At 42.8% G+C, this 24046-nt stretch overlaps 2 protein-coding genes across 7 annotated transcripts in view; one reads left to right on the top strand and one right to left on the bottom strand.

The window, feature by feature from the left end:
• FILIP1L (filamin A interacting protein 1 like) overlaps positions 1 to 24046 on the top strand; it is a 213062-nt gene that overhangs the window by 37009 nt on the left and 152007 nt on the right. For 4 of the 5 annotated variants that reach the window (XM_069785689.1, XM_069785686.1, XM_069785690.1 and 1 more), the window contains one exon: positions 13596 to 13738. In XM_069785689.1, the coding sequence (XP_069641790.1) occupies positions 13687 to 13738 (52 nt within the window). In that variant the 5' untranslated portion in view covers positions 13596 to 13686. Of the gene's footprint in view, positions 1 to 12723; positions 13025 to 13595; positions 13739 to 24046 lie in introns of those variants that run through there. The other variant, XM_069785687.1, reaches the window with a different exon arrangement.
• CMSS1 (cms1 ribosomal small subunit homolog) overlaps positions 1 to 24046 on the bottom strand; it is a 244484-nt gene that overhangs the window by 69087 nt on the left and 151351 nt on the right. The window lies entirely within an intron of this gene.

Genomic DNA, 24046 nt, shown 5'->3' with positions numbered 1-24046 from the left:
ACCTGAGTAAGCAGCTGTATTTTCTCTACACAACTTGGTTTCTTCTGTCTTTTTTCTGATTGAACTGCCAGAAGTTTTTCAAATGGAGAAAAAGTCAAGCTAGAAACTTGGTTTGGGGCAAGGAAGCTGCTTTGGGTTTTAACTTTAAAAAATGCATCATATATGGCTCATCCAAACTAGCAAGATTTTAAAATTCAAAGGAAAGTAACCACGATTAACAGATGCTTTTATAAGAACAGTGCTGAGTAAAAACTAGCCACCAGGCAAATTCTAACAAGCCAAATTGGCTAACGATCAAGGAAAGAGGTGGTTGCATCCAGCTGCAAAATAAGCACCATTTTTTAAAAATGTTTTTTTTAACACAATCTTTGGAATTCATAGACAAATTTTATTCGCATTTTCTGCAATGAATTGTTATAATAATGTCCATCAAGAGATGGAAGTTGTGTTCTAATGTTACTAATCCTCTTATCAAAGTATTTTAGACATTGATTACAGCATTATGAGGAACAGCCAAAATGCGAAGGCACAGAGAGCGTGAAAAGAATGCCAAAGGGCATCCTTTCATAGGGGGAATGAAAAGGCTTGAAGGAAGCACAACGGGATGTCACCGCTTAATTGTCAATGCTCAAAAAAGTCAGTTTAGTTATATCACTTCCCTCACTGCCTTTGTATCAATATTACTAGCTCAAGCTCCAGCTGCTCACCTGGTACTGTGTAAAACCTAAAAACATATACGGTTACCAGTCTCTAACTTGCTTCAATTTGTATGTTCATGATTTATATGATTACAGGTGGATCTCATTAGGAAAACAGGCCCTATCTGACAGCCCAAAAGAGGCGAGGCTGCCAGCTCCATGCTCCCAGGTGCTACCAGTAGCAAGGCTGAAAATGTATTCTCAGTAGGCACAAGCACTCTCAGAGCACATGCACACACTGTACGTACACAGATATATACAGCCACCATACAGGTAACACACAGCCCCTCTCTGGCTGAACAGGAAGAGGTCCACTAGTGAGAACATAAATATTTTATATGTATATCCATGTACTTATTATGTACACGCACATGGACAACACGGATCCCTTCAGCAGCTGGGCTCAGACATTCATTCCGCCCAGTAACCGCTCCTGGATCCCCGTCCTTCCAGTTGCTGGCACCTGGACACACGGGCCCCCAAAGACACAGCCCCACTCCAGCTGCTGGCACAGACCGTTGCACACACATCCAGAGCTGCCTGGGACTCCTCTGCTCCACACACATGTAACGTGGCTCCCAGACCACTTCACCTTCTCACTGGCCCAATCTTTTGCTACTGCTTCCATAGTCAACTGCACACCGGTACTCGCTCTGAGTGCTGCACCAGGGATGCACGGGTCTCTGGCCTCTGGTCCCACCCCAATGGCTGGCACTTGATTTCACTCACTTGAGTATCCCCAGGTGCTGGCACGCAGGCACGTAGGCCCTGCAGCCTGCAGTCCCACCCCAGCTGCTAGCACCCAGACCCTTGCTTGCTCCAGCTGCTGCACTGCAGTTGCTGTATTCAGACCCCCATTTAGACACACAGAATAGAGAGTCCCTCACCCAGGAAAGAGGGAGAAAGGAATGTAAGACGACAACAGCACAGTCTGTCCTGTCAGGCACAGGGCACAGCCAGGCAAGCATAGTGACCAGCAAAGTATTGAGATGCAACTGGTCCTTTTTATGCCCTTAGCCCTCTACTTTCCCACACTTGTTCCTGCCCAAATCACCTAAATAGTTCCCTTCGCCTGCCTTTGGTTCTTCCCTTAAACATCCCATAATAAGTACTGTGCAATCCCAAAATGCTCTTGCCCTGCATCCCATCATGTGTGCCATACACCTTGGCAGCAACCCCTCCCGAGTCCAAAAGGTGCTCTGGCGTTGACTCATCTTGATGGGTTTCGGGTCTGGACCCTGGGGCTGAGGCTCTCCTGGGACAGCCCTGGGAAGGGCCCAGACCGGGCGTCCCTTCCTCCCAGTCCTTAGTTCAGGTTTCTGCCTGCCGTTGTGCCTCTGTGCTCCTCTGGGCTTGTGGAGGTGGGCCATTGGTGGGCTGATGGCCCCCATGATGGCCTGGGAGGAACCCAGGGCAGGGTGCTAGTTGGGAGCCCCTGTCTGCCTTTGTGCTCACATAACCTAGCCAATGTTCCCATGCAAGAGTCATCTGGCAATTAAAATGCCCTGCCCCACCCCCAGCTTTCTTTTCCTTTTCAATTTATTTATTTTTTATAATTGGTGAACATCTGCTCTTCCCATTGAGCATTTGGGATAATTTAGAGGAAGAATGAAAGGCATCTGTAATAGAAACACAAACAGAGGCACTGAGATCAGACCAAACAATCCTCACAGAAAGCATGAAAATAAATTCTAGCCAAACAGAAAGGTGAATTTTCCAAATTCCAGTACCCTTCTTTTTAGAAGGGGATGCATTAAGTATTTGTCTGTGATCTTTTTAAACTGAAAGTTTATTATCAGGCAAAGAACCCCATAAATCTCATTTAACATTCACCCTGACTGTGGGTACCCTCAACCCAGCCCAACCCAGAGCTCACGAGCTGACACACGGGATCCTTTCAGCTGGTCCAGCACAGCACACCTTGGGAGGAGAGGAGTGGCGGCCGGTGCAGCAGACAGGCCTCCCTGGCCAACGTGGGAATGCAGAGCCGGGCCATCCGACCGCGCTCCTGCTGGAAGTTATTTCTGCTTTCTGACCGAGCACTGCACCCAGCAGCCCGGTGCGCTCATGGGGAATCGTAAAGAGTTTCGACCAATTCTTTCCAAGCGTGGGGAAAATTACTGCTGCTTATGTAATCTGTCTTTTGCCAAACGTGAATCTGGGAGCTCAGCTGGGCTGACGTTAGTATTTCTTTCAAGTTAAAGAGCCAAAACATCCTTCAGTCTGATGTTCTTCTGGCTTCCACCATTGACTATAGATTCTGCTAAGAAGTTACATCACAGTCCTAAACGCCATCTAGACCACTAGGATCGAGCAAGGCATTTTGTTTAAGTTACAATTCAGAAGGCAAGATTTGGGAATACGGGGACACTGAGTCACACGTAAGCAAACAAGCAGCAGCAGCATTATACTGTGTTAGCCCCACAGGTGCTACACCATACCCGGTTTACCCATATGACAGTGGGCTACCTTGCTGACCTGCGGCTCCTGGGAAGAGGCAGCCCCAAATGCCTTCAGACAATTTGCAACCTTTCCACCTTTTTCTTATGTTGGAAACTTATTTAACCTCTTAATTAACAGCGCATATTTGTATTGTTTTACACACAGAGTCTGTTCATAGCCTAACCCTTGAAGAAGTTGAGTTCTTGGTTTTCTACACCACTTAATATAATTATGCAGCACTAAAAGATGACATACAAGCCAAGAAGTGAAAGCAGAGGCAATTAAGAAGGATCCCTCTCTTAACAAAAACAACATACTGATTATTTGTAAGCCTTTTCATAATTTTCAGGAAATGGCAGAGATGCATATCAATTTCAAAATAATAAGCATTAAATAAATGTAGAAAACCAGTTGAAGGAAGGCTGTTATGGAAGCCTTTTACAGCAGCAATAAACCCCAAATCCTGGAAGACTTAAAATGGTCCAAGACCACATGTTCTTACCAAGTACAAGAACTGGCTTATAAACTGCACGTAAATTAAGATCAAAACAATGACAAAAATCTTCAGATCACATCTGTGATGAGAAATGGCTCACCCAAGAAAAAGGATGCTAACCTACCTGCCTCCACTGTGACTGAGTTTGGGTCGATTCTTTCAGACAAGTTTCTACTAACTTGATTGATAAAATAAAAAAACCATCATCTCAAGTTTAGAAACTTACCTGTTGTACACATATCTAGGGAAAAAACAGTCTCTTCTGTTCATCTCATGATACCTTAAAACAAAAGAACCCATGAGGGCATACCAATGTGAATAGGTGTGACAGAAAACACTAGCTCCCTCTTCTTTAAATAGCTTTGGTCTGAAAAGCATAAAGGGGTTATTGCAGACTTCTCTGCCCACACAACTACAGATGGATGACTTCAGGTTAGCAAGGTTAAGGAAACAGCTGAAAGCAGCAGTTCCATTTTTAACTGTCTTTAATTCAGAGGTTCCTAAACACTGTCCAACAAGGAGCAAATTTAAACTAAACAGAAGGGTGGGTCTTTTGCGTTCCCCTCTCCCCTGATTAGATTTTAGATACTCCATGAAAAGGACAGTCAGTTAGTGCCAACCCTAATCCAACCTCTGGGTCTGTTACTCCTGTAACTGACAGGGGCAACTGAGTTTTTGTTGTTCTCAAAACCAGCATTCTGCGGCAACAGATAATGCTTCTGCATTTTTCTTGCATTCAATGCTAATAAACTTGATGAACTGGTCTACAACCCTGTGCTGACTGAGCATCAGCCAGGTCTGTTTTGGTAACTGTGGGCTTCTTCCCTTTTCACCATTTCCTCCAAAGCTGATTCATACTTCCAGTGTTCCCAGTGTCTTTAATGAGAGCCACCAGCAACATTAAGGGATGCTACTTTAAAAAACAAAAATAAAAAACCCCAACAACAAAAAAGCAAAACAAAGCGATGCAAAGGCAAAACAGATTTGCTTTACTTGGTCTGGCTAAGCATAAAACAGCAACATAAAAATCCTACTTTAAAAAAAATTGCTATAAAATTCTTGCTTCCTTCAATACTATATTCCACCTGAATCTTGCATGTAGAGCTAACAGTAAGACAGCCTTAAGACACTTCCAGACACCTCACTACAATTTTTTCTGTGGTAAGCAGACTAATGTCAATGAACCAACTATAGGTGTCATTAAAGTAATGGGAACCTGTAAGCAGGGGAAAGCTGGGGCTCAACACTGGCGTCAGTGTGTCTTGGGCTGCTCTACACTTGACTCATTTCTAGATATTCCAACACGGTCCAAATTGTGACATTTACTTGGGAAACCTTTCAGACTTCCCTAAAGTTATTTCTGTCATAGTAAAAAGTAAAAACTGAAGTACTGAGATATCTGATTTCAATCAGCATGATGAAAATCTCACTATAGGGAGAGAAAAAAAAACAGATACGGTTGATTTTGGCTATGGTTGCTGCTGCTGTTGTTTTGCTGCACTTTGTTTTAAGTAAAGGTACATTTTTTAACAGTGACAGACCTCAGTAACAACTTATTAGCTATAACTTGTATAGTTAATCTTTGTTAGATTCTCTATCACCTGAAGCCTTTAAATCAATATTGGGCACCTCCTTAGAAGATAAGCTGTAGCTCAGCCAAGTTTATTGAGCTGTATAAAAACCTGCTAGATTAGGCTCTATGGTTTATGTTTATGTAAGATTGCAACCATGACATAATGTCTCTAACCTTAAGTATCCACCAAGCTATAAAATACCCAAAATACAAAGGCCCTAGGAGCTACTAACTCTAATGGACACAAAGGTGGGCATGTAAAACAGACTGCTATGTGACAAACAAGAAATAATCGAGTGCAATAACTCCAACAGGGGCAACTGCGGTGAGGTATGGAAAAACACTGCAAGCACTATTATGCCACAAATACAGTGCTGAAAATAAAAATTCACATGTTATAAGAGGACAAACACAACTACAGAACATATCTGTCTTACCAGTGCCATGGCAACTGTAAGAGAAAACACACACATTGACCTGAAATAGTAGCAACTTCGTCCAATTAAGAACATTGCTTATAAGGGAACAAGCAAGACCCGGCTGACCGTGTATCCATAAAAAAGCTGGGAATGTTTTCTGTTTCCAGACAGTGTTTCAACGCCTTCACTATTTACAAAAAAAAAAAAAAAAAAAAAAAAAGGAAGAAAAAGAAAGTAAAAAGTGGGTTTGTCCCTGATTTTACACTCCCTGAGTGCATGAAGTTAACAAGCTGAACAGATGCACACTTAAGGGACGTCTCCTAATCCAAACCGTCATGTTTCCACCCACTTTGGGACCTGCTGATAAACACAAACTCCCTTAACCAGTCCCTGATCCTACAGGCTGATCTAACCCTTACACAAGCACCCTGCTCCTTTCCCTCACGAAAGAGATGATGACCTGCTCACACAAATCAGCTGACAAATTCAAAATGAAACAGCTGAAATCTGCCCAGTAAGGGATTCACTGGCATTTCAGCCCTGTCTGTCCACTGAACAGCCTTCACATTAGTAAGATTCACCACTCTAATGCCATTAACCTCAGTGAATTTGTAAGAAATGCTATCCACAATTGGATAGACCTGTAAGAATGGTTTTACAGGGTTGATTCGAGACTGCTTCCTAAAGAAAGCCTTGCATGATATGTTTTACCATTGTCTATCAGACATTGTCCCTTTCCACTGCTGGCCAATTTCAAAAGAGAGAGAAGTCCTGAAGATAGTAAGCTCCCAAAAATCTGGTGAGATATCAATGCAAAGAAAGGTGATTATAATCAGACTGTGTGTGGAAAAAAACCCGAACAGGTGAAGTCTGCCGTTGTAAGTCTTACTTGGTGGTACAGCACCAACACTCTTTCTGACTGGACGTAGCACACACTGACTATTGCCTAATGGAGTTTTCAATGGGGAGCACAGTGAGATTACTGCAGAGCTGGAGATACCCAAGCAGAAAAGGACACACATGTAGTCGTTAGTACATCTTCAGGCCACAAAACAGGTTGGATTTGCTTGTTTAAACATAATATGTTTTTCTATTAGCAAATGACAAGGTATGTATGTTCACAAGTTCTCCACATCTGAGCAAAAAACCAAACCAGAAAAACCTGCCTAGAATTATGTATTATTTACCATGTCCTACAATAAATCTAACTGTAACAGAAGTAAGCTTACTCACATACTGCATTGGACATATAAATATTGTCTAGCAAGCAAAAATAAGAGCTAATTAGATTTTTTTTTCTTTTTAAAAAAAGTCATACAAGTGTAAAACTTTGAAAAGCTGACACATGCATATACCCCTCATGCCTTTACCATGACTAAGACAGACAATAGTCTGATTTACAAGTATTTCATGATTTTGTGAAAACAAGATAAACATGGAAACTGTTCTGCAGCTCTCAGTGACCTGTTGGAACCACCTCAATACAACTGCTGTGCTCATATTCCTTCCTAGCAACGTAAGCCTGTAAGCCACCAAATGGGAAGGGAAAAATGGCAAAACAACAGGGTTTTTTGCATTTAATAACCAGTAATAGTTTGGACTGCTATTCTCTACCCTGCTCGCCGACTTTTAAAACGCTGTCATTTAAATGTCTAGCATACCTTATTTCTCATGACTGCTTGATCCGGTTCTCCAGCCTGAAAGCCCCAACAACTGCTGCTGTTTGAAGCATCCAGAACGTTACTTGCACATACTTTATAAAAAGGGCACTTGCTAGTAGAAGCAAAGCTTTTAAAAGTTTGGGGGAAATAGCCTTGGGGTTTTCCCCTTCTCAGAGCTTAAAGTTTTATGAGCGAACCTAAAGGACTGCCAGACTTCTAAAGTGACAACACATTACGAAAAAATTTCCTATGTGTTTTGCAAATTTGAAGTCAGCCACATTTCACAACTGACATCAGGGTTTTTAATATCAGCTCTAATGAAATATAATTCTCCAATGACATAGCTGTGAAGTACAGCATTTTCATTTCACTAGCTGGCAGAGAGGTTTTGGCCTTATTATTATTTCTTACATACAGCCAAAAGTGTTCTAGGCCCTGCACGGACACGTCTGAAGACAAGGCCTTTTCCTTGTATCTGCTGTAAACACTGAGACCGCAGGGTATTCCGCCTAACAGAACAGGTCAGATGCCTTTTCACACGACTGCTATGGCCAAGTTGTATGTTAGGACACAAGAATATGAATACAGTGTAAGGAATAGCTTGCCTTCATCTTCTCTACAGTTTCAATTTCACTAAATCTCTTTGGGAGGGATTGGATAGTTTCTAGTTCAGGAAAATTTCACTGTTTTTTAAAACAAACAACTCTACAGTCAATGAAGAAATTCTAGCCATCATCAAAACCCCGAGGGGAGCAGGGGGCAAGCTGAGGATTAAAAAGATAGTTTTGTTTTTAAATCTGGTTCTTGCTGAGGTCACATTTCTTCTGCTGGATGAGAGTGCGGTATTTATTTTAAAAGTACAGACAGGTACACACACAGCTCACGACAGCTTAACCACACATCAATAAAAATCAGAAAGCTCCCATTTGCAAATGACCGAACTAACTACGTAACTGAGAAGAGCTCTTCCTTCCCTAAACCCCGACAATCCAAGAAGTAGGGATTAGAGAAAAAGCCAAACTTCTCCTTCCCTGAGGCCTACACCCCCTTGACTGAGATGAAATGAAGAGCACGGCAGACAGCAGTGGGAAGGGGAGCCTTGCCTACTTAGAAGCCCCAGAGCAGCTGGTAGGAGCACCTGACACGGGCACTTTTTTCTGAATTTCTTGTGGGGACGGGCAACAACAATAACAATTCACCTACGCATCCTTCTCAATGCACGTGTTCCTTCGGGACTCTGACGATGTTACTTTGGGAAAGAAGTGTGCCTCAAACTGGCTGTTCTCAAGACACTTAAAGGCTTTGTAGACTGCACACTGTGCTCTGGGACTGAGCAACAACCCTGGTGTCACCCAGTGCTCAGGGATCCTGACACCCAGGGGACTCCTCCGCACACAGATCCAGCTCCAGTTTAAGAGGGGATTTGAAAGGGGTATCTCATGGCACAGTACACAGTGACAAATCGAGGCCTGACCTGACAGAATGTATGCACAAAGAAGAAAAGGATAAGAGATCCTGACAAATACAAAGGGAAAGCCACTGTTGCTAATCTAAATGCAACATCTCCAAGTGGTGACCGTGACAGGAAAGCAGCAGCGTGCAGCATCTCCGCCACAAGGCTGATGCATATGCACTCAGCTTGGGTGGGAGAAAGAATAAGAACCAGCATTTGGCACAATAAATCGAGAGATGGAGAGAAAAGCCTCCAAAAAACACAAGGGACAGATGTCTGGCAAGAATTAACATCCAGGTTCATTTGTGGGGTGTTGCCCTCCTTTATAATTCTTGGACTCATAAACGTAAAAGCAGTAGATCAGTAGTAACTTCCCCTTCTGACTGGACTCTGATTAAGGTAACTCAGCACCCATGCGCTCTTTTTGCATCTTTCTGAAATCCTCAAGGATTTTTTTTTAATGGGGGCTTGCAGTACCTGAACTGCAGCCTGAACACAGTTTGAATTCTTAGTGAATGATAGCTGCACATCAGCTCCATTTGAGGCTACAGCAGAAGCTGAAAAGACACCATGTTTAATTTTTCTAGTTTGGGGGGCAGGTGAGGAGGGGAAGAGTCTGCATAATACATTATGGTACAGCTTGCAGTGGCTGTGGTTGCCTCTTGTGGTGCCACAGTTCATTTCCAAAAAGAGCTGTGCAGGATGAAGTAAGTGTTATCCTCCAGTTTCTCTAGACTGCTGACAAATATTAGACTGGTCTCCAACGCTGATGGAATACAGAAGAGAAAATACAGCGCATGACCTCCCAAAAACAGGCAAAAACTTTGGTTCTCTCTGGAGGATGCTCTGGGAAGAAGAGGAGGATAAATGGTGCCTGGCAGTCTTTTCCAGCTCCATGCAACCAAGTGTAAGTTAGCAACAACACAGATCTCACCTCTGCGGGGCTGTCTGAAGCTTGCAGCAGACGACTGCACAGTAGGGGAAAAACTGCCATGCATGTCTGGTCTCCACAGACCCAAGAGATCATGGTCAGGACTCACCAACGTGCTTGCTGGAGGCTTTGCCTCAGAAAGGAGAGAATCAAAACCGTGCAAGCGTGGTAGGGTTTGGTCCATTGTAAATGTTGGCGTTCATAATGGAGAACAGAGTGTCACTGGATCCCTGTTACAGACACTCATGGTTTGCTTTTCAAAATGTCATGTAACGATGCTTTGTACTGAGATTTCATACAGTAGTTCCTTATTTTAAGTAATTGCATTTTCTACTAGTGGGAAACGGTCTGCATTGACCATACCAAATAAGCTACTGTCCCACCAATCGTATTTCTATAATCGTTTACCAACATTTGTTTTAAGGCACTGCCTTTTCTTCAGAGCACTCCTGCCTCTATTAGAGGACAACGTAAGCCTGAAACCAACAAAATACTCTTCTCCAAAGACGACACCCCTTTCATCAGGCACTGAAGCAATAAATGGCTTAGGAAGGGGAAAACTAGTTAACTAGTTGCTAAAACTATCTAGAGCCCCTGCCCGTGAACTCAAAAAATACTATTTCTCACACAGCTCTAGAGTCTTAATATGCAAAGTTATAATAAAATGGTATTAAAACTTTTACATCTTCCACCCACACAAATGGAGCAGTCCCCTCCACAGCTTCCAGCCTCAAATATCCTGGCATAAAATGATCAGACAAAATAGGTGACTTATGTTTTTACTGGTTCCTCCAGACTATGATGACATTTCCTAAAACATTGAGCCAGGAAACTATTAATGTCTCTGAAAAAGCAGAAAGGGTCAGGCTATTTCAAAGGGCATGTGTTTGCTAAGAAGCCTTTGTTATAAATGTATAGGCCACTTAAGATTCGATTAATAATAACAAAAGTATTTTGCATTCACATAATATTTCTAGCTTTAAGGCATATTATGAATGTACTTGTAACACCTCTGTCTTCACCTTTTTGAGAATTAAAATAAGAGGGTTAATCAGCTTGCCTAAGATTTTGTAAAGTAGTATATCCACTCCAAGATCAGAATTCCCCACAGATCTGTATGTGCTCCCAATCTCAGGCTGTTATTAGAGGGAGAAATGGAAATGGTCTCAACTTACCAACATTTAAAAAAGGAAGACCAGAATTTCTAGATTTATCTCAGCTGAGTTGGCCTGCATTTGGCAGCACAAGTCAGGTCCAGCATTTGCAGGTGGGGTTACAGATTCTTTAAAAAAGTTCTGTGTGTTTTATATACAAGCACTAAACCAATCGGAACTCTAACAGGAGCACAGCACACTGCATGCAGGACAGAAAGAGGGATCCTACAGAGGCTCCACAAAACCTTCTAATTTTCTAGCACATACTACATGTGTATATACCTCTTTGGTTTGGCTCCTTTGTCAGTAGATCTGGGAATCGTCAAGGGGGACACAAAGGACTAGCACAAAAGCCTTGGAACTAAGGGTGCTCCAAAGGCATCACCACTTAATTCACAGCCAGATTAATTCCACCCACAAACCCAGTTCTGATCCTGACTGCACTGGAGTATGTACGAAGGTCATCTCCCTAACACAGGGGTGCACAGCAGATTTAAACCCAACCTGCCTACAGCATATATACAGTATGATGCGTTTTATACAGAAGAGAGTGCTGAGATGTCCTAAAAGAAGTACAAGTCACTCCGCTCTTACTGACTCAAGAACCTCACTCATCTGTCATGTCTCAAACAATCACCATCCCATCACACCACAAACGCTGTAGGTAAAAATCTCACTATTGCACAGTGCCATCTCCTGGGCAAGCGAGACTGGAAAAACCCCTCACGCTTCCCTTCTCTCTCACAGCATCGGTCTCCCGTGTGCTGGCAGGCCAGGTGTCACCTCTGTTCTCAGAAGGCAAGCCATGAATTCACGGAAAGAAGAGCAGATTGTTTACAGCTTCCACCATGAAATGTGAGACTCAGCAGCCTGCTCTTGAGAGAGGCGGTATCTGCATAGGCAAGCGCCACACAAACCCACAGGATTAAGTTCACTCTGGGTTGCTGGCTAATCACAAATTAGCAATCAGGGCTTCCTTTCAACATCCAAACAGGAAATGGGAGTGGAGGAAGTGAAAGCTTAATAATTTCGTGCATGTTAACAAGTTGCATGAGCCACTCCAATAAAAAAAGTTTTGCTAAGTGAACTTAAACCTAGCACATTGTCTGCCCCAATGGCAAGCATTTAACACCAAACCACGCATCTTGGAAAGAAAATAGATGCAAACTTTTCATTTGACGTAGCTTAGTTTCCAGGATAAGAGGACATCAAGCTGTGAACTAAAGTTGAGGATCCTACCTTACTGTAATCTCAAGTGCTGAGATTACAATCCCCAAACCGAACCAGAGGTGGTAATCCTGGCATCTCCCTTGAAACATTCAGTGAAAAAACAGGATTAGAAGGGTAACTTTTTAGTTATCACAAACTGTTAAATCCACAATGGCCTCTAACAAAGGAGCAAGAAAATCAGACATAATGTGTTAGCTCCATTTCTTTCCGCTATCTCTTAGGGCTACTGTACTTGCCGGCTCTGCATATCCCATAACATCTACCTGGCGACACAGTAGAGGGTCAGGAATGCTGAGGAAGAAAGTCCCCGTGCAACAATGAGAATCCTAAAAAGCCTCAAGGAGCAAGGGACTCTCAGGCCTCCCTACCAAATGCAGTGAGGAACATCTCTCTCCATCTTCAGGCCACCACATCACAGCCCCTGGCCAAAGTGAAAAGCCTGGCCCTTGATACACTCCTAACTTGGTGCTATCTTCACTGCAGAAGGAATTAAAAAAAGCTTTGTGCAACTGCTGAATAATTCTCAAGAGTTCAAGACAGATGAAAGGCCAGTCTCTTGGTTGCCGGGAGATTAGGGACAAAAGTAAGATGATTTATATGGGTGCATGCAGACTGATGTTTTGAGGGAACAAAACTGCCCCAGGACTACAAGGTCGAACTCTGTGGTTTTTATGGATGTGCCCAGCAAAAAAGAAAAATCTCTTGAAGAAGCTGTAAGACTCAACAGTACAGAAAGAGATGATTTAAGTGGGCTGCATGGAGAACAGAACAAAGGCAAAGGAATTTGAAAAAAACCCACAAACACCCTGCTGTCAATATATCCACTGCACAATCTCATAATCTCCCAGGGATGCAAGCAAGAACAGACATATAACATAGTTAGTTACCATGGCCCACAATAAACTGGCTGGAGTAAATAAGGAGCTAAAACTGCATGGGTGCATGCTCTGCATTATGGAGTGTGAAGGTAGGTTTTTTCCCCTAGCTTCAGCAGTAGAGACACGGGGAATCCTAGTTCCAATGGAGCCTTTACCATAAAGCGCTGTCTGCCATAAGCCACCTCAGTGTACTTGTTATACTATGCACATGGCTGGAAATGCGGACCTTACTGCGGACTCTCGTATTATTGCTCTGAGCAATAAAAAAAGGGGAGAAAGTCTGTTTTACATGTAAACTTCCATCCTGGATCCTCCACGGTCAGATCGTTTTCACAGTAGGCATTCCCTGCTTCCAAGGTGATGGAAGGCAGATCAGGTATTTTATCAGCCTGGGTTTTAGACCACCCATTAGCAAAAAACTCTCCAGAAGAAGAGTTTTGAAAGCTGAAAAACAATGACTATGTAAGAATGCTGGGTTTGTTTGTTTGTTTGCTTTTTAAGACTTAATCATAGGTAGGTATTACCTCTTTCACTGGAAACACTGATACTCTTTCCAAAGGACTTGTATTGCTACGTTGCACTCCAAGACTCACAGTATCAACTGTGTTCAAGCATTTACTTCTGTCAAGTCAGTGTTTACCTCATTCACTTCTCTCTTAGGATGTTTGTATCCAGGGCAGCAATGCCACTTCCTACTACGTGAGAAAGACCATGATGACTTTGCAGGACTGCCACCTGCTCCGTTCCCAAAATGATGGCATCTGCCAGAACATTCAGGTTTCCAGCCTGTGATGCTCCAGCAGGTTAGTTGATCTTCACTTAACTTCTGTAGTACCAAATGCTTTTCCTGAAGCCAGAGATTTCCAATTTTCCATCCCTCTCCTCCCAATGAGCAAGGTGAGAGTTTCCAGACAAGGTTACTTTGGTAAGGAGTGCTGAAGAGCTCATATCTGTTTAGCAGCTATGACTGTATCAACAATCCACTGCCAAAAAAATGGAGGAGGAATGTGCTTGACAATTCTTAGTGAGAGACAAATTATGATCCATGTTGTCCTTGCCCTGCATTCACACAACATACAAGCTCGTATGTTCTATTCGCTTAAGTGTCTAAAGGAAGACATAGTTGTGACTAGTTTGTCTGGACCAGACACCAGGTAGCTGTTAAATAACATTAAGAATGATTTCACCATGAGATGCTTGTACTGGATCTTGCTCAAAAACTTTTTATATATTGCATATATTACTGTTTTGCTGCAATTGCTGTCTCAAAGCAAGAACATTGACAAATACATGCATGACATCATCCAGACGAGGAGACTGTATGTTTGCAGAGGTGTGGTAATACTTGACAAAACAGATTATCTTTTTCAGTCTGTCTTCCAAAATAAAGATTTTCTTGGATGATGAACTTGGGGGTTCCCAGAGTTTTGTCCATGGAGGGCAACTTAATGGGTGGGACATCAGGCTAGGGGCCGCATAACAAAAAATCAATCTGCATGACAGTGCGGAACAGCCACAATTTGAAAATCCCTCTAAGGGTCATACTTAGCAGCCTTCCAGGTCAGCCTCTGGGAACCCCTGACTCAGAAGCTGAATGCTTGTGAGGAATATAACTGATCCTTGTGGGGCTTCTTCCTCCACAAAGACACATTTCTAAAGGTTTTCTTTTTTGTGAGGACTATTGGGCTCTGTGTTACACAAGCAGAAGACTAACAAGGCAAGAGCAGGCATGCTAATCTTTCAATTTATAATCTACTTGTAAATGCTCAAAACAAGTAATAGTCTTTACTGAGAAGGCCTCCAGCTCTAGAAGCAGCTCACGTTATATTTGCATGGTGGTGGAAGGGAAGGGGCTCTTACTGCTTAAATCTTCAGAAGACTTTCAAAGTTTATTTTCATGATCTGAAGGCTTGGAAAGGTAATGATAACTTTTAGTATTCTCTAGAATACCACTCTCATCGTGGTCTTGTTGAGTTATTTGCATGATGTGGTTTCTCTGTGGCACAAGCATACACAAAGAGGATATATTTCTGCCTTGCAATAATTATCTCTGCAAGCGAGAGAGAGCCTACAGAGGGAACAGTAACAGCTGTGGAGATATACTGCCCTAAAGGGTATCAGCCTCCATTCACATCTCTTCAAGCGAAGGTGACAACTGTAACTGCACCTAAGATTTGAGCACACAACTGTGCCAGTCGGATGACAATTCAATCATGGAAAAGTAAGATAAAGAAGATTTCAGTCTTACAGGTGCTCTTCTGCATTTACACTTTCTGTGCATAGTTTCAATGGCCTCTCATTCCCAGAGGTTCAGAGATTCACAAAGAAAGAGATGTTAGCAACTTGCTCTCCAGTTTGCAGGGTTATCAGGAAGGCTTAGCCAGCTGGTATACCCGTGTCTGCTATTAACAAGGCTGCAGCTTAATTTCAGGCAAATTAATGGAGAACACCTGCCTTAGTTCTTAGGTACAAGTAGGTGCAACACAGAATTCCCTTCCACCAACAGAAACTACCTGAGGAACAAACTGTTAGTCTTTCTCAGCAAACTTTCTGACTTTTTGTTCAGATGTTTTGAGGGGAAAAGCCACCAATGACATGAAGAAGCAAACAGATAAAAATCTCTGGAATGTCCTCTCTGCTCAGAAAAACTCTGCTACACAGGGAGACCTGGCGTCAGCCCCATGCTCCCCCAAGACACAAGGGACTCCAATCAGGGTGCGAGCTCCAGTCTGGAACAAAAAATTTCTTTTGTCTCTGTTAGTCTAGCAGCCCTGCCAATGAACATTTCAAGTTCTGGGCAGGAAAGCATGTGTTGGGTCATGCACTCCTGTCATGCTGGATCACAGGGTAGTGCCTGTGGTTGGAGGACTCCGTGACTCGAACAGTGTTCTGCTATGGTTGGAGCACCCTTGTTAAAAGGTCTCCTGTCAGTAGCAGGCATGACTAGCTGACAGAGATCTGGCTTAATTGGAGCAACCTCCTTTTTGCTTCCCATCCCACATGACAGGCGTGGCTGGTTGAGAAATCAAGGCTCATGCTGCCCCAAGTACCTGCCCTGCCCTCTTATTGAAGAGAAGAAAAGCAGCTGCCTCTGTTGCAAAATAGGTGCAATCCAGGTTAAGCTGTGGGGGAAAGCAAGGCCAAAGCCTCACATGATGGTCTCATGTTCACTGCACGGACTCTGCCAGGTCTGGTCACCGAGTCAGACAAATCTCAGAAGGTGCTTAGTCCACACGAAATAGAAAGGCCCAAGAAACATCACTTGCTCTTAGCTGAAGGTCAGACAGTGAGGACACAGGCAAAGTCACACACCTGCGACAAAGGATATGCTGTGCAGCAGGTTTTCTACACTGCAACCAGCCAAAGAGGCTGCATCTGATATGTGGTCTAAGGAATACAGCCTCACTGTTTTCTGTATTTTATCTCATTCTGATCACGAGTTAAACAAGCCAGTCAGCCTATTGTTCTTACCACATGGTAAGTAACTAGCTACATGTAAACAAACCAATTAAGCTCCATAAGGAACTGCTTGCCATTCAAAGCTGAACTAAACATTGCATTTTGTTTTGGGAATCCAAATATGGTAAATTACTGACAGTTAACTATGACTATGGGATATTATTTGCACTGAAAGGCTAAGTGGAACAGGCAGCACAAACTGGAACAATCACTTTTCTTCCTCCTTACCCTGTCACTAACCATCTTGAGACCCTTCTGGTCTCCCCGATAGCTGCCTCTTGCTGAGTATCACCTTAGCATAACTAATTCATGATAATAGGCACAATAGAAAGATAAACTTCGTATGCTGGCACAGCTGGCTCTAAACCCCTCTCTCTTCAGTTGCAAAACCACCAGGCTCCACCGCTACCCCTCCAGGAAAATAGCTTTGAGTTGTTAACCTCTTCGCGTATTTGGCAGTCAGACAATTCATTAGGGGATGGCACTGCACACAGATTCACACCAACTCGTTATTTTCTTATTAGCTATACTCCTATTGCATCTGAAAGCCCTAATCAATATCAGACTGTGAACGTGCCGGACAGAATATGCATGGAGGAAGAAAGAATCCCCTCCCAAATGTCTAGAAGACCAGAAGCCTGGATACCGTAAACCCAACGCACACATCCAACTCAAAAACCCAACTCTCCCACTGCTAATTTCTGCACATGTTCAGCTTTGCAGGCTGAATGTTCCTATTTTAAATATTCACAGAAAGTAGGAGCCTTGAATAGACAGGGTAGAAAAAGAAACAAAAAACAAACCAGAAAGAAAACATTAGTAAATCCACTGGGGGGGCTAATAAAGGCAAAAGCAAAAATGCATGCTGTTATAGCACCCAGTGGAACACCCACTTTTATATTTTAAGTGCGCATGCTTTGCTCCTTTGCAAAGATTTAGCAGCTATCCTGAGTTACAGACCTGCACCGCAGCTCTCTGCTGTGTCTGTCACTGTGGGGCAGAAGCAACTGAGCTGAAGTAGGCACAAGACTGAGGGAGGAAAACCAGGAGTAGAGCTGGGACAGGACACAGCAGGGTGGGTGCCGAGCCCTGAAGCAGAAAGGTCCCAGCACACCAAGGGGAAGGACAAGCCTGGAAGGTGACGGCAGCTTCTGGGATAAGTTTGCAAGTTTCACATTGGAAATCTGGGAGTTAAAACCACAGTCGTGGTGGATCTTCCCATTCCCATTAGTCACGCTTTCCCAACCAACTCTGCTATGTGGTATCTATGGTTGTGCTGCCTAGAAACATCCCAGCCTCCTGATGAAGTTACTAGATAAATTGAAAGTTTTGAAATACAGCTAGACAAAGGTTAAGAAAACAAACTATGGTCTATTTACTGTAGTACTGCAGCACGCGTCTCCATCTCCACTGAAGGGTGAAAGACACCATTTTGTGCAACAGATTGGCAAGGACAGCCGTTGGGAGGCTGAAATGGCCTGTTTTGGTGGTATTAGCCAAATGACATATAGCTGTGGGAGACTGGGACATAGGCTGCACAGATGCTCTCTCCAGTATATTAACAGAAACAGCACAACTTGCATAAAAAACAGAAGCCAAAACACTCGAATTTGCTTTGTTTTCTGAATCCTATGTGCCAAAATGGGAAGGGGGACCAGGACAAAAAGGATAGAGATAGCCTTAAATTTCTTCCTGAGCTTCACCCACCATCATAAATACTGCTGGCCAGCAGATTATTACCACTGACCTTCTATATTCCTTGCAAATTACTTACAGGCACACCTTCAGAGCTGCCCACGTACAATGGAGGATCACTGAGCATCCTATATAGGAGGCAACAGAGCCGGAAACATTCAGAAAAACAGTAACTGGTTTTGAATCACAAGTCCACATCAAGTGCTGCTTCTTTGTCCTGCAGGTTTTTACTCTTTGCTCACTGAAGTGCATCCTTCCTCCAGCAGAAACAAAAAGGTCTAGAGCCCCTTCTCAGGACATGTCTCAGGGTGGGATATGGTGAGAAGGGATGCAGGCCTGGACTAGGGCTTGTTTGGAGGCACCTAGGGAGAGTTTTGGACTCATCCTCTGGGGAGATCAAGTTAACCCAGAAGAGTCAGAAAGGTGTGAAGGCCTGGACTCCAAAACCAGGAAGGAAGGGGGTAGACCTGGGGCACACCATAAGACAGTAGCTGGCTCCTAGCCTCAGTGAGACAGATGTCTACGGAAAGGTCCCATCCCTCTTCCAGCCAACACAGGAACAACAGGGGTGGTCTGCAGTTTTCTTATAACGGGGTGATCGCTGTATTAGGAATTCTGATTGTGAAGTATTTGAGATTGGGAAGGAAAAGGAAAGCTGCTTCCAGACCCATGCAAAGACTAGAGAGATGCCAAAGCTCAAGCTTTCATCCAATTGGCACAACTACTTTCAGCAGGTTCTGTTTGTCCTTTGGACAGTTTAGCATCCCTCCTTCCCAACACACCATTTCAGAGAAAGCTACTGTAGGAGTGCAGATGTATAGCATTCAGGATGCACTCTCCAATATGTGCAAATGTAGTACAAGTGTTAGGTTTACCTTTATTCCTTACTTCGGCATTATATTTCTCTGCCTCCTCTAAGCTCTGCACCCTCTTTCAGTATCTTAATCTTAGCTCCATTAACCATATGCTCTGCCCTTTTCTGCTCTGCCTTTGCTCTCTCTAGTCTTCCTCTTCTTCACGAAAACAGCCCTTCCTTCTTGCATGTCATTTCCCCAATAATAACAAAAAATCATAACACTAATCCGATTTCAGATGTGTAGCACAGCTGATTTTACTTTTGCATTCCCCACACTTTTCCCTGCACTGACACTGTCCACGAGCCCTCTGGGACAAGGCCTGTTCAAATTTGAACTGTGCTTAGCAAAACAGCACCCAGAAGATCTCATCAGGCCCATCAGCATGCCCCAGACAAAGGCACGCAACAAAACCAGTTGGTTAATTTGCTTCTTATAGAGCCACCACCCTATTCCACCTTAGGATTTGAAGTTTTAGGTCAACACATTAATACTGCATCATCCCCCAGTACAATACCTGATGCAATTTTCAACAAGGTCACTTTGCCAGCAACTTTACAGGCAGTTGAGGAATTCCACCTTAGACCCCAGGCAAGAGGGAAAACTGCTGTAGCAGGGAACACTCTCCTGAGGTACAGAGCAAAAGGCCTCTAAATTCCATCCTTAAAAAAATAAGGCTGAGCGCCTACCCAGTCCTTGCCTCCGCAGCTCAGAGGGCTTGGTAAGCACTTGCATACCACGGTGTTGAGCATGGCAGTAAAAACCTAGACAGATTGTTTAAACAAGCTAGGACCTGGGCATCCTGTTTCTCACGGCACCATCCTCATAACATATGACTGCTGCCAAACATTGCAGTATAAATTTCCCACTGAACCTAAGAGAGGGTTGACAAATATCCAAAAAAAAGAATAAAAATATTTATATCTTAAAACATGTTGACTGGGTAAACAAGATTGTAGCTGGGTCTGTTATGTCCTGCTTACCAATGCACAGGCTGAAGCAGACACAAATGTTTACAGCAGTCACTGGTGTGCATGCATGCATGCCCCATGGGCTGTCCTTCCCACCGCTTTGCCTGGCAGGAGCAGAGCAAGTCCTGGACAGAACGATGGGTGCCTGCTCATGCTTAGAAGAAAGCGATGACCCAAGTGCACTCAGCAGATGCTGAGCTTCTCAGCCAGCTGAAGCAAATAATTCCCACACTGTAGGCAAACACCATGCACAGCTACAGGTACAGCTTTCAACTTTTCTTCGTGTCCTGAATGCCAGATGGACCCTGATTGTGGTTACAGTATAATGCCTTTCACCATCCCTCATAACTGATTTTATGGAGCCAATTTACTCTCTCAGATAATTATCTAAAACTTAAATAAAACAATCATGAGTAAAAACGGTCAGTTAGCGTTAAACTTGTCGTTTTTATTCTACAAACACATGTATGTATATATGTTTCTTTTCCGGGTTAGATAAAGGCAGCCCATCCACCTATGTCACATCTGGTAATTTTTGTCCAGTCTAGATTGCCTGGCCTGCACTCTACTGCTGGATGTTCAATGGTCTTCTTGCTGCTGAGAGAGCCGTCTCTCACGTCAAGGTCTGGTAGGGCACGTGTCCCTGCCGCTCAATGCCTACTGGGTGGCAACCAGTAGTGGAAGTTGAAGTTCTTCATGGTGCCAAACACAGAGGCCAACCCAGTCTTGCCCTTGACTATGGTCGGAGGCATTTGGCCAGCCCAGTTTCCCAATCTGATTATGAGGGTTTGTATAAGCTGAACAGCACTACCAATAATATTAATAATAAGCCTTAATTCTACTCCTATCCAGCCCTCACTGCAAGCATTTAAGAGTCCGTCTGTCCATTCCACTATCACCAGTCATTTTCCCCTTTATGATGCCTGTGTGCCAGAATTCACCATGCCGTTACTGTGAAAAATTAATCATCCATTATGTTAGTACTCTGTGTAACATTTGGCCAAAATTGACATTCATATTTAAAGGCATGTGCCTTTAATAACTCAACATCTTAGGAATATATTAGGGTTTTCTAATGTACTTTTTAAGCTGAAGAAATACAACTAAAGGTCTCTAACCCTACGTATATCCCACCTACCTGTATCTGGAACGATATTCTTCAAAACAACAAGTGGAAATCTGTAAACTGTAGAAAGTTTGCAGTATTTCAATCTCCTGCAGAAAGTAACCTCTATGCTTTAACTTTGGGAAGCAAACACAGGAAAGAACCTTCCAAATAAAGTTACCTGCTAAGGGACTTTTTTTTTTCATTTAGCACCTTAAAGAATACAATGTTCTAACTTTAGGGGAATTCGATTATTTAAGAATAATTTTATGACAGAAGTTGAGCACAAGCACCCTATTTAGGTAAGCTCCTGAGTCCATGATTTATGCTGGATTGAAGGTCTGACACATCAAGGCAGCAGGTCTGATTTCCAATGCCGTCTTTGTATTTCCAGCCCAACTATATACTGATATATCTCTCTACAGTAAGGGAGAAGACCTGTTTCAAAGCTCTTAACATCTGAAGTCCTTCTGAAATAAGCATTTGCCATCCTAGTGGAAGCACGTCAGATGCACTTATTCTGCAAATTCCTTCTTAGAAAACAGCACCATTAATAGGAGACAGCTTGCAATCTACTGAACTGTTATAATGAGACCCAACAACAAAAATCAATTAGGTACTAAAGTCTACCCAGTTGTTCTAGTTAATTCTTGTGGTTTTATCATTACTGTGTTTTTCTTTTAATCGGTTTTCTCCCCTTTCCTTACTGCCCGAGACACACAAACACAGGATTTGCCTACCTAGCCATGCAAACACAGCAATGACTGAGGATATGTTTGAAGAATGCCTGAACTACCATTTAAAGAGGGAAAAAATAGACTCTTTTTGCTTCGAGTAGTCACAGCCATTACTTGTAACAGGGATATGCAAAAAACATTAAGGCAGATGTATGAACTTTAAGTTGATGATATGCCGTAGTCCGTTACATCTGAGGAAGTGTTGTTACAGGGAATGCTAGCAAGAGCATTTTGATATGGGCCACAGGACTGGCTAACACCAGTTTCATTGCTCAATGTGGCATATTTTTCCTATTATGTAATGCTTATTGTAGGTATTATAATGATACATAGCTGAAAGCCATCAGTAAAGGCTTTCACAAGGGACCGTGCAAAGAAAGCTGATACAATGATAAAGAGACAGCACTTGATTGTTTTTCCTTATACTCTTCTGTACCTTTTGGTGGCTGTTAAATTGGTATGTTCTGATCAGATCTCCTAACCTCACCTGCCACCTTTATGATACCATTTGTCAGACTAAATTTAGAAACCAGCTGCTTGGAGAAGGACTGCAGTCTCGTCACTTGTGGAAGGTCACTAAATAAGCAAGTGGGGTGGGGAGGTCTCTGCCAGGTCACTTCACATCATTATACGCTATACAAGCGCCATCTTTCGCAGCACGATTTCTTTCAGTACATGAAGCTTCCAAAATGGTTAGAAAACAGACTAACTAGCTGGGGTAATTATGGGGAAACCTCTCAAAATAAGAAACCACATTAGGTGGCCTTTTATTGACTATGCCTAATTTAAAGTTTATATGTCATCAGGGCAGACTTGCAGAAATCCTCACGAATGCAGCGTAATCAAGGTTTTATTAAAACGAGTCAGACGTTTTCACCACCAAAGCCAAGATTTCATTAGGAACCTTTCTCTGGTTACTCTGTTTAACTTTCTACATTTACAGAACTCTGTCAAAATTACCTCTTAAAGATTTGAGACTGAATTAACCAATACCTTCCAGGGGGCTATTTGTCACCAAGAAAAAGTGCACTAATTTGGATAGTTTAGGGTATTCAGATCTTATTTCTCTTCTTTTGAGAAACTTCAACTGTGCTGACAATGAGAAACAGATGAAAAAGAACTGCTTCCAATCCCAACCTCAGATATTATAATTATAATAAATGATCATTTAATTATTAAAAGGAGTAGAGTGCAATGCAAATGAAAGTTCAGAAAGTAAACAGTTTAATGTCTCAAAATCCCTTCTGTCACTGAAAGATCGCAGAGGCCTGAGAATCCACACCAAGTGGAATTTTAATACAATAAACAAGTTTGATTTACTATTAAAAATTAATGTGAAATTAAATGACTGAGCACTACTCCAAAGCAGCTGGCTATACAGTTACTCCACCAGTTTATTCATAAACCTATTTCCTGGCCAAATACTCTAAATTCAATACAATATCATTACAAACTGCTGAATTGCATGTAGAAGTCTGCCTATCACTTCTTTAAAATACCACAATGAAGAGATGCTTATTCTAACCTCAGCGTGCAAAATATAATTTTGGAACCCCCTATAATTCCACGACAAAATCACCGCAATTGGGTCTAAAAATGTAGTATTTTAAAATTTAATACCTCAAATTTTGGGGAATAAAATATTTGCGTCTTACAAAGGGAAAGAAAAGCAGCTCAAGTCTGTTTGTCCTTAAAAACAAGTTTGTCACATAATGGAAAAAAAGAAATGCACCAGCTGCTTAAACCAAATGAAACATTCAACTACAAGCCCCAGTCCATTTTGGTACCTAGTCACTTTTGACAGTGCAGATGCATAGAGTGGGCAAGGTGTAGGCTGAAGACATAAGAAGTTGCATGTTGTCCCACACGGTGGAAAAGGGATAAGACCTAGAAGCAAAACTATTTGGACATAGGACATTTGCATAATCATTGGTTCCAGATGACTCCTCTCCTTGGTTTGCCTCTTCAATGCCTTCTGGGCCACTAGAAAGGCAAGTTCCTTCAAGCAGAGATCTCAGCAAGGTCATCCCAAGCATCAAAGGCAGCAACAAATACGACACACAAACAAGTATGAGAGAAGGTCATAAAAGAAGATGAGTCTGGAGCAGCTGTCAGAATAAAGAAAGCAAGACTGAGGCTGGGCAGACAATAAGGGATCAGAGAAAAAAATGCTGGCAGATTAGCATCAAGCTGAGCAGTGAAAGCAAAAAAGGAATATTTGCTATTGCTCTCCCCTGGAACAGAAAAGCAGTCAAGCTAAGAGGGAGAACTTGGTGAAAGAACATAACTG

This window comes from Haliaeetus albicilla, chromosome 6, assembly GCF_947461875.1.
Source record: "Haliaeetus albicilla chromosome 6, bHalAlb1.1, whole genome shotgun sequence".
NCBI classification, from domain to species: domain Eukaryota; kingdom Metazoa; phylum Chordata; class Aves; order Accipitriformes; family Accipitridae; genus Haliaeetus; species Haliaeetus albicilla.
The sequence above is the reverse complement of the archived record's forward strand: the minus strand, read 5'-3'. Positions and strand labels throughout refer to the sequence as shown.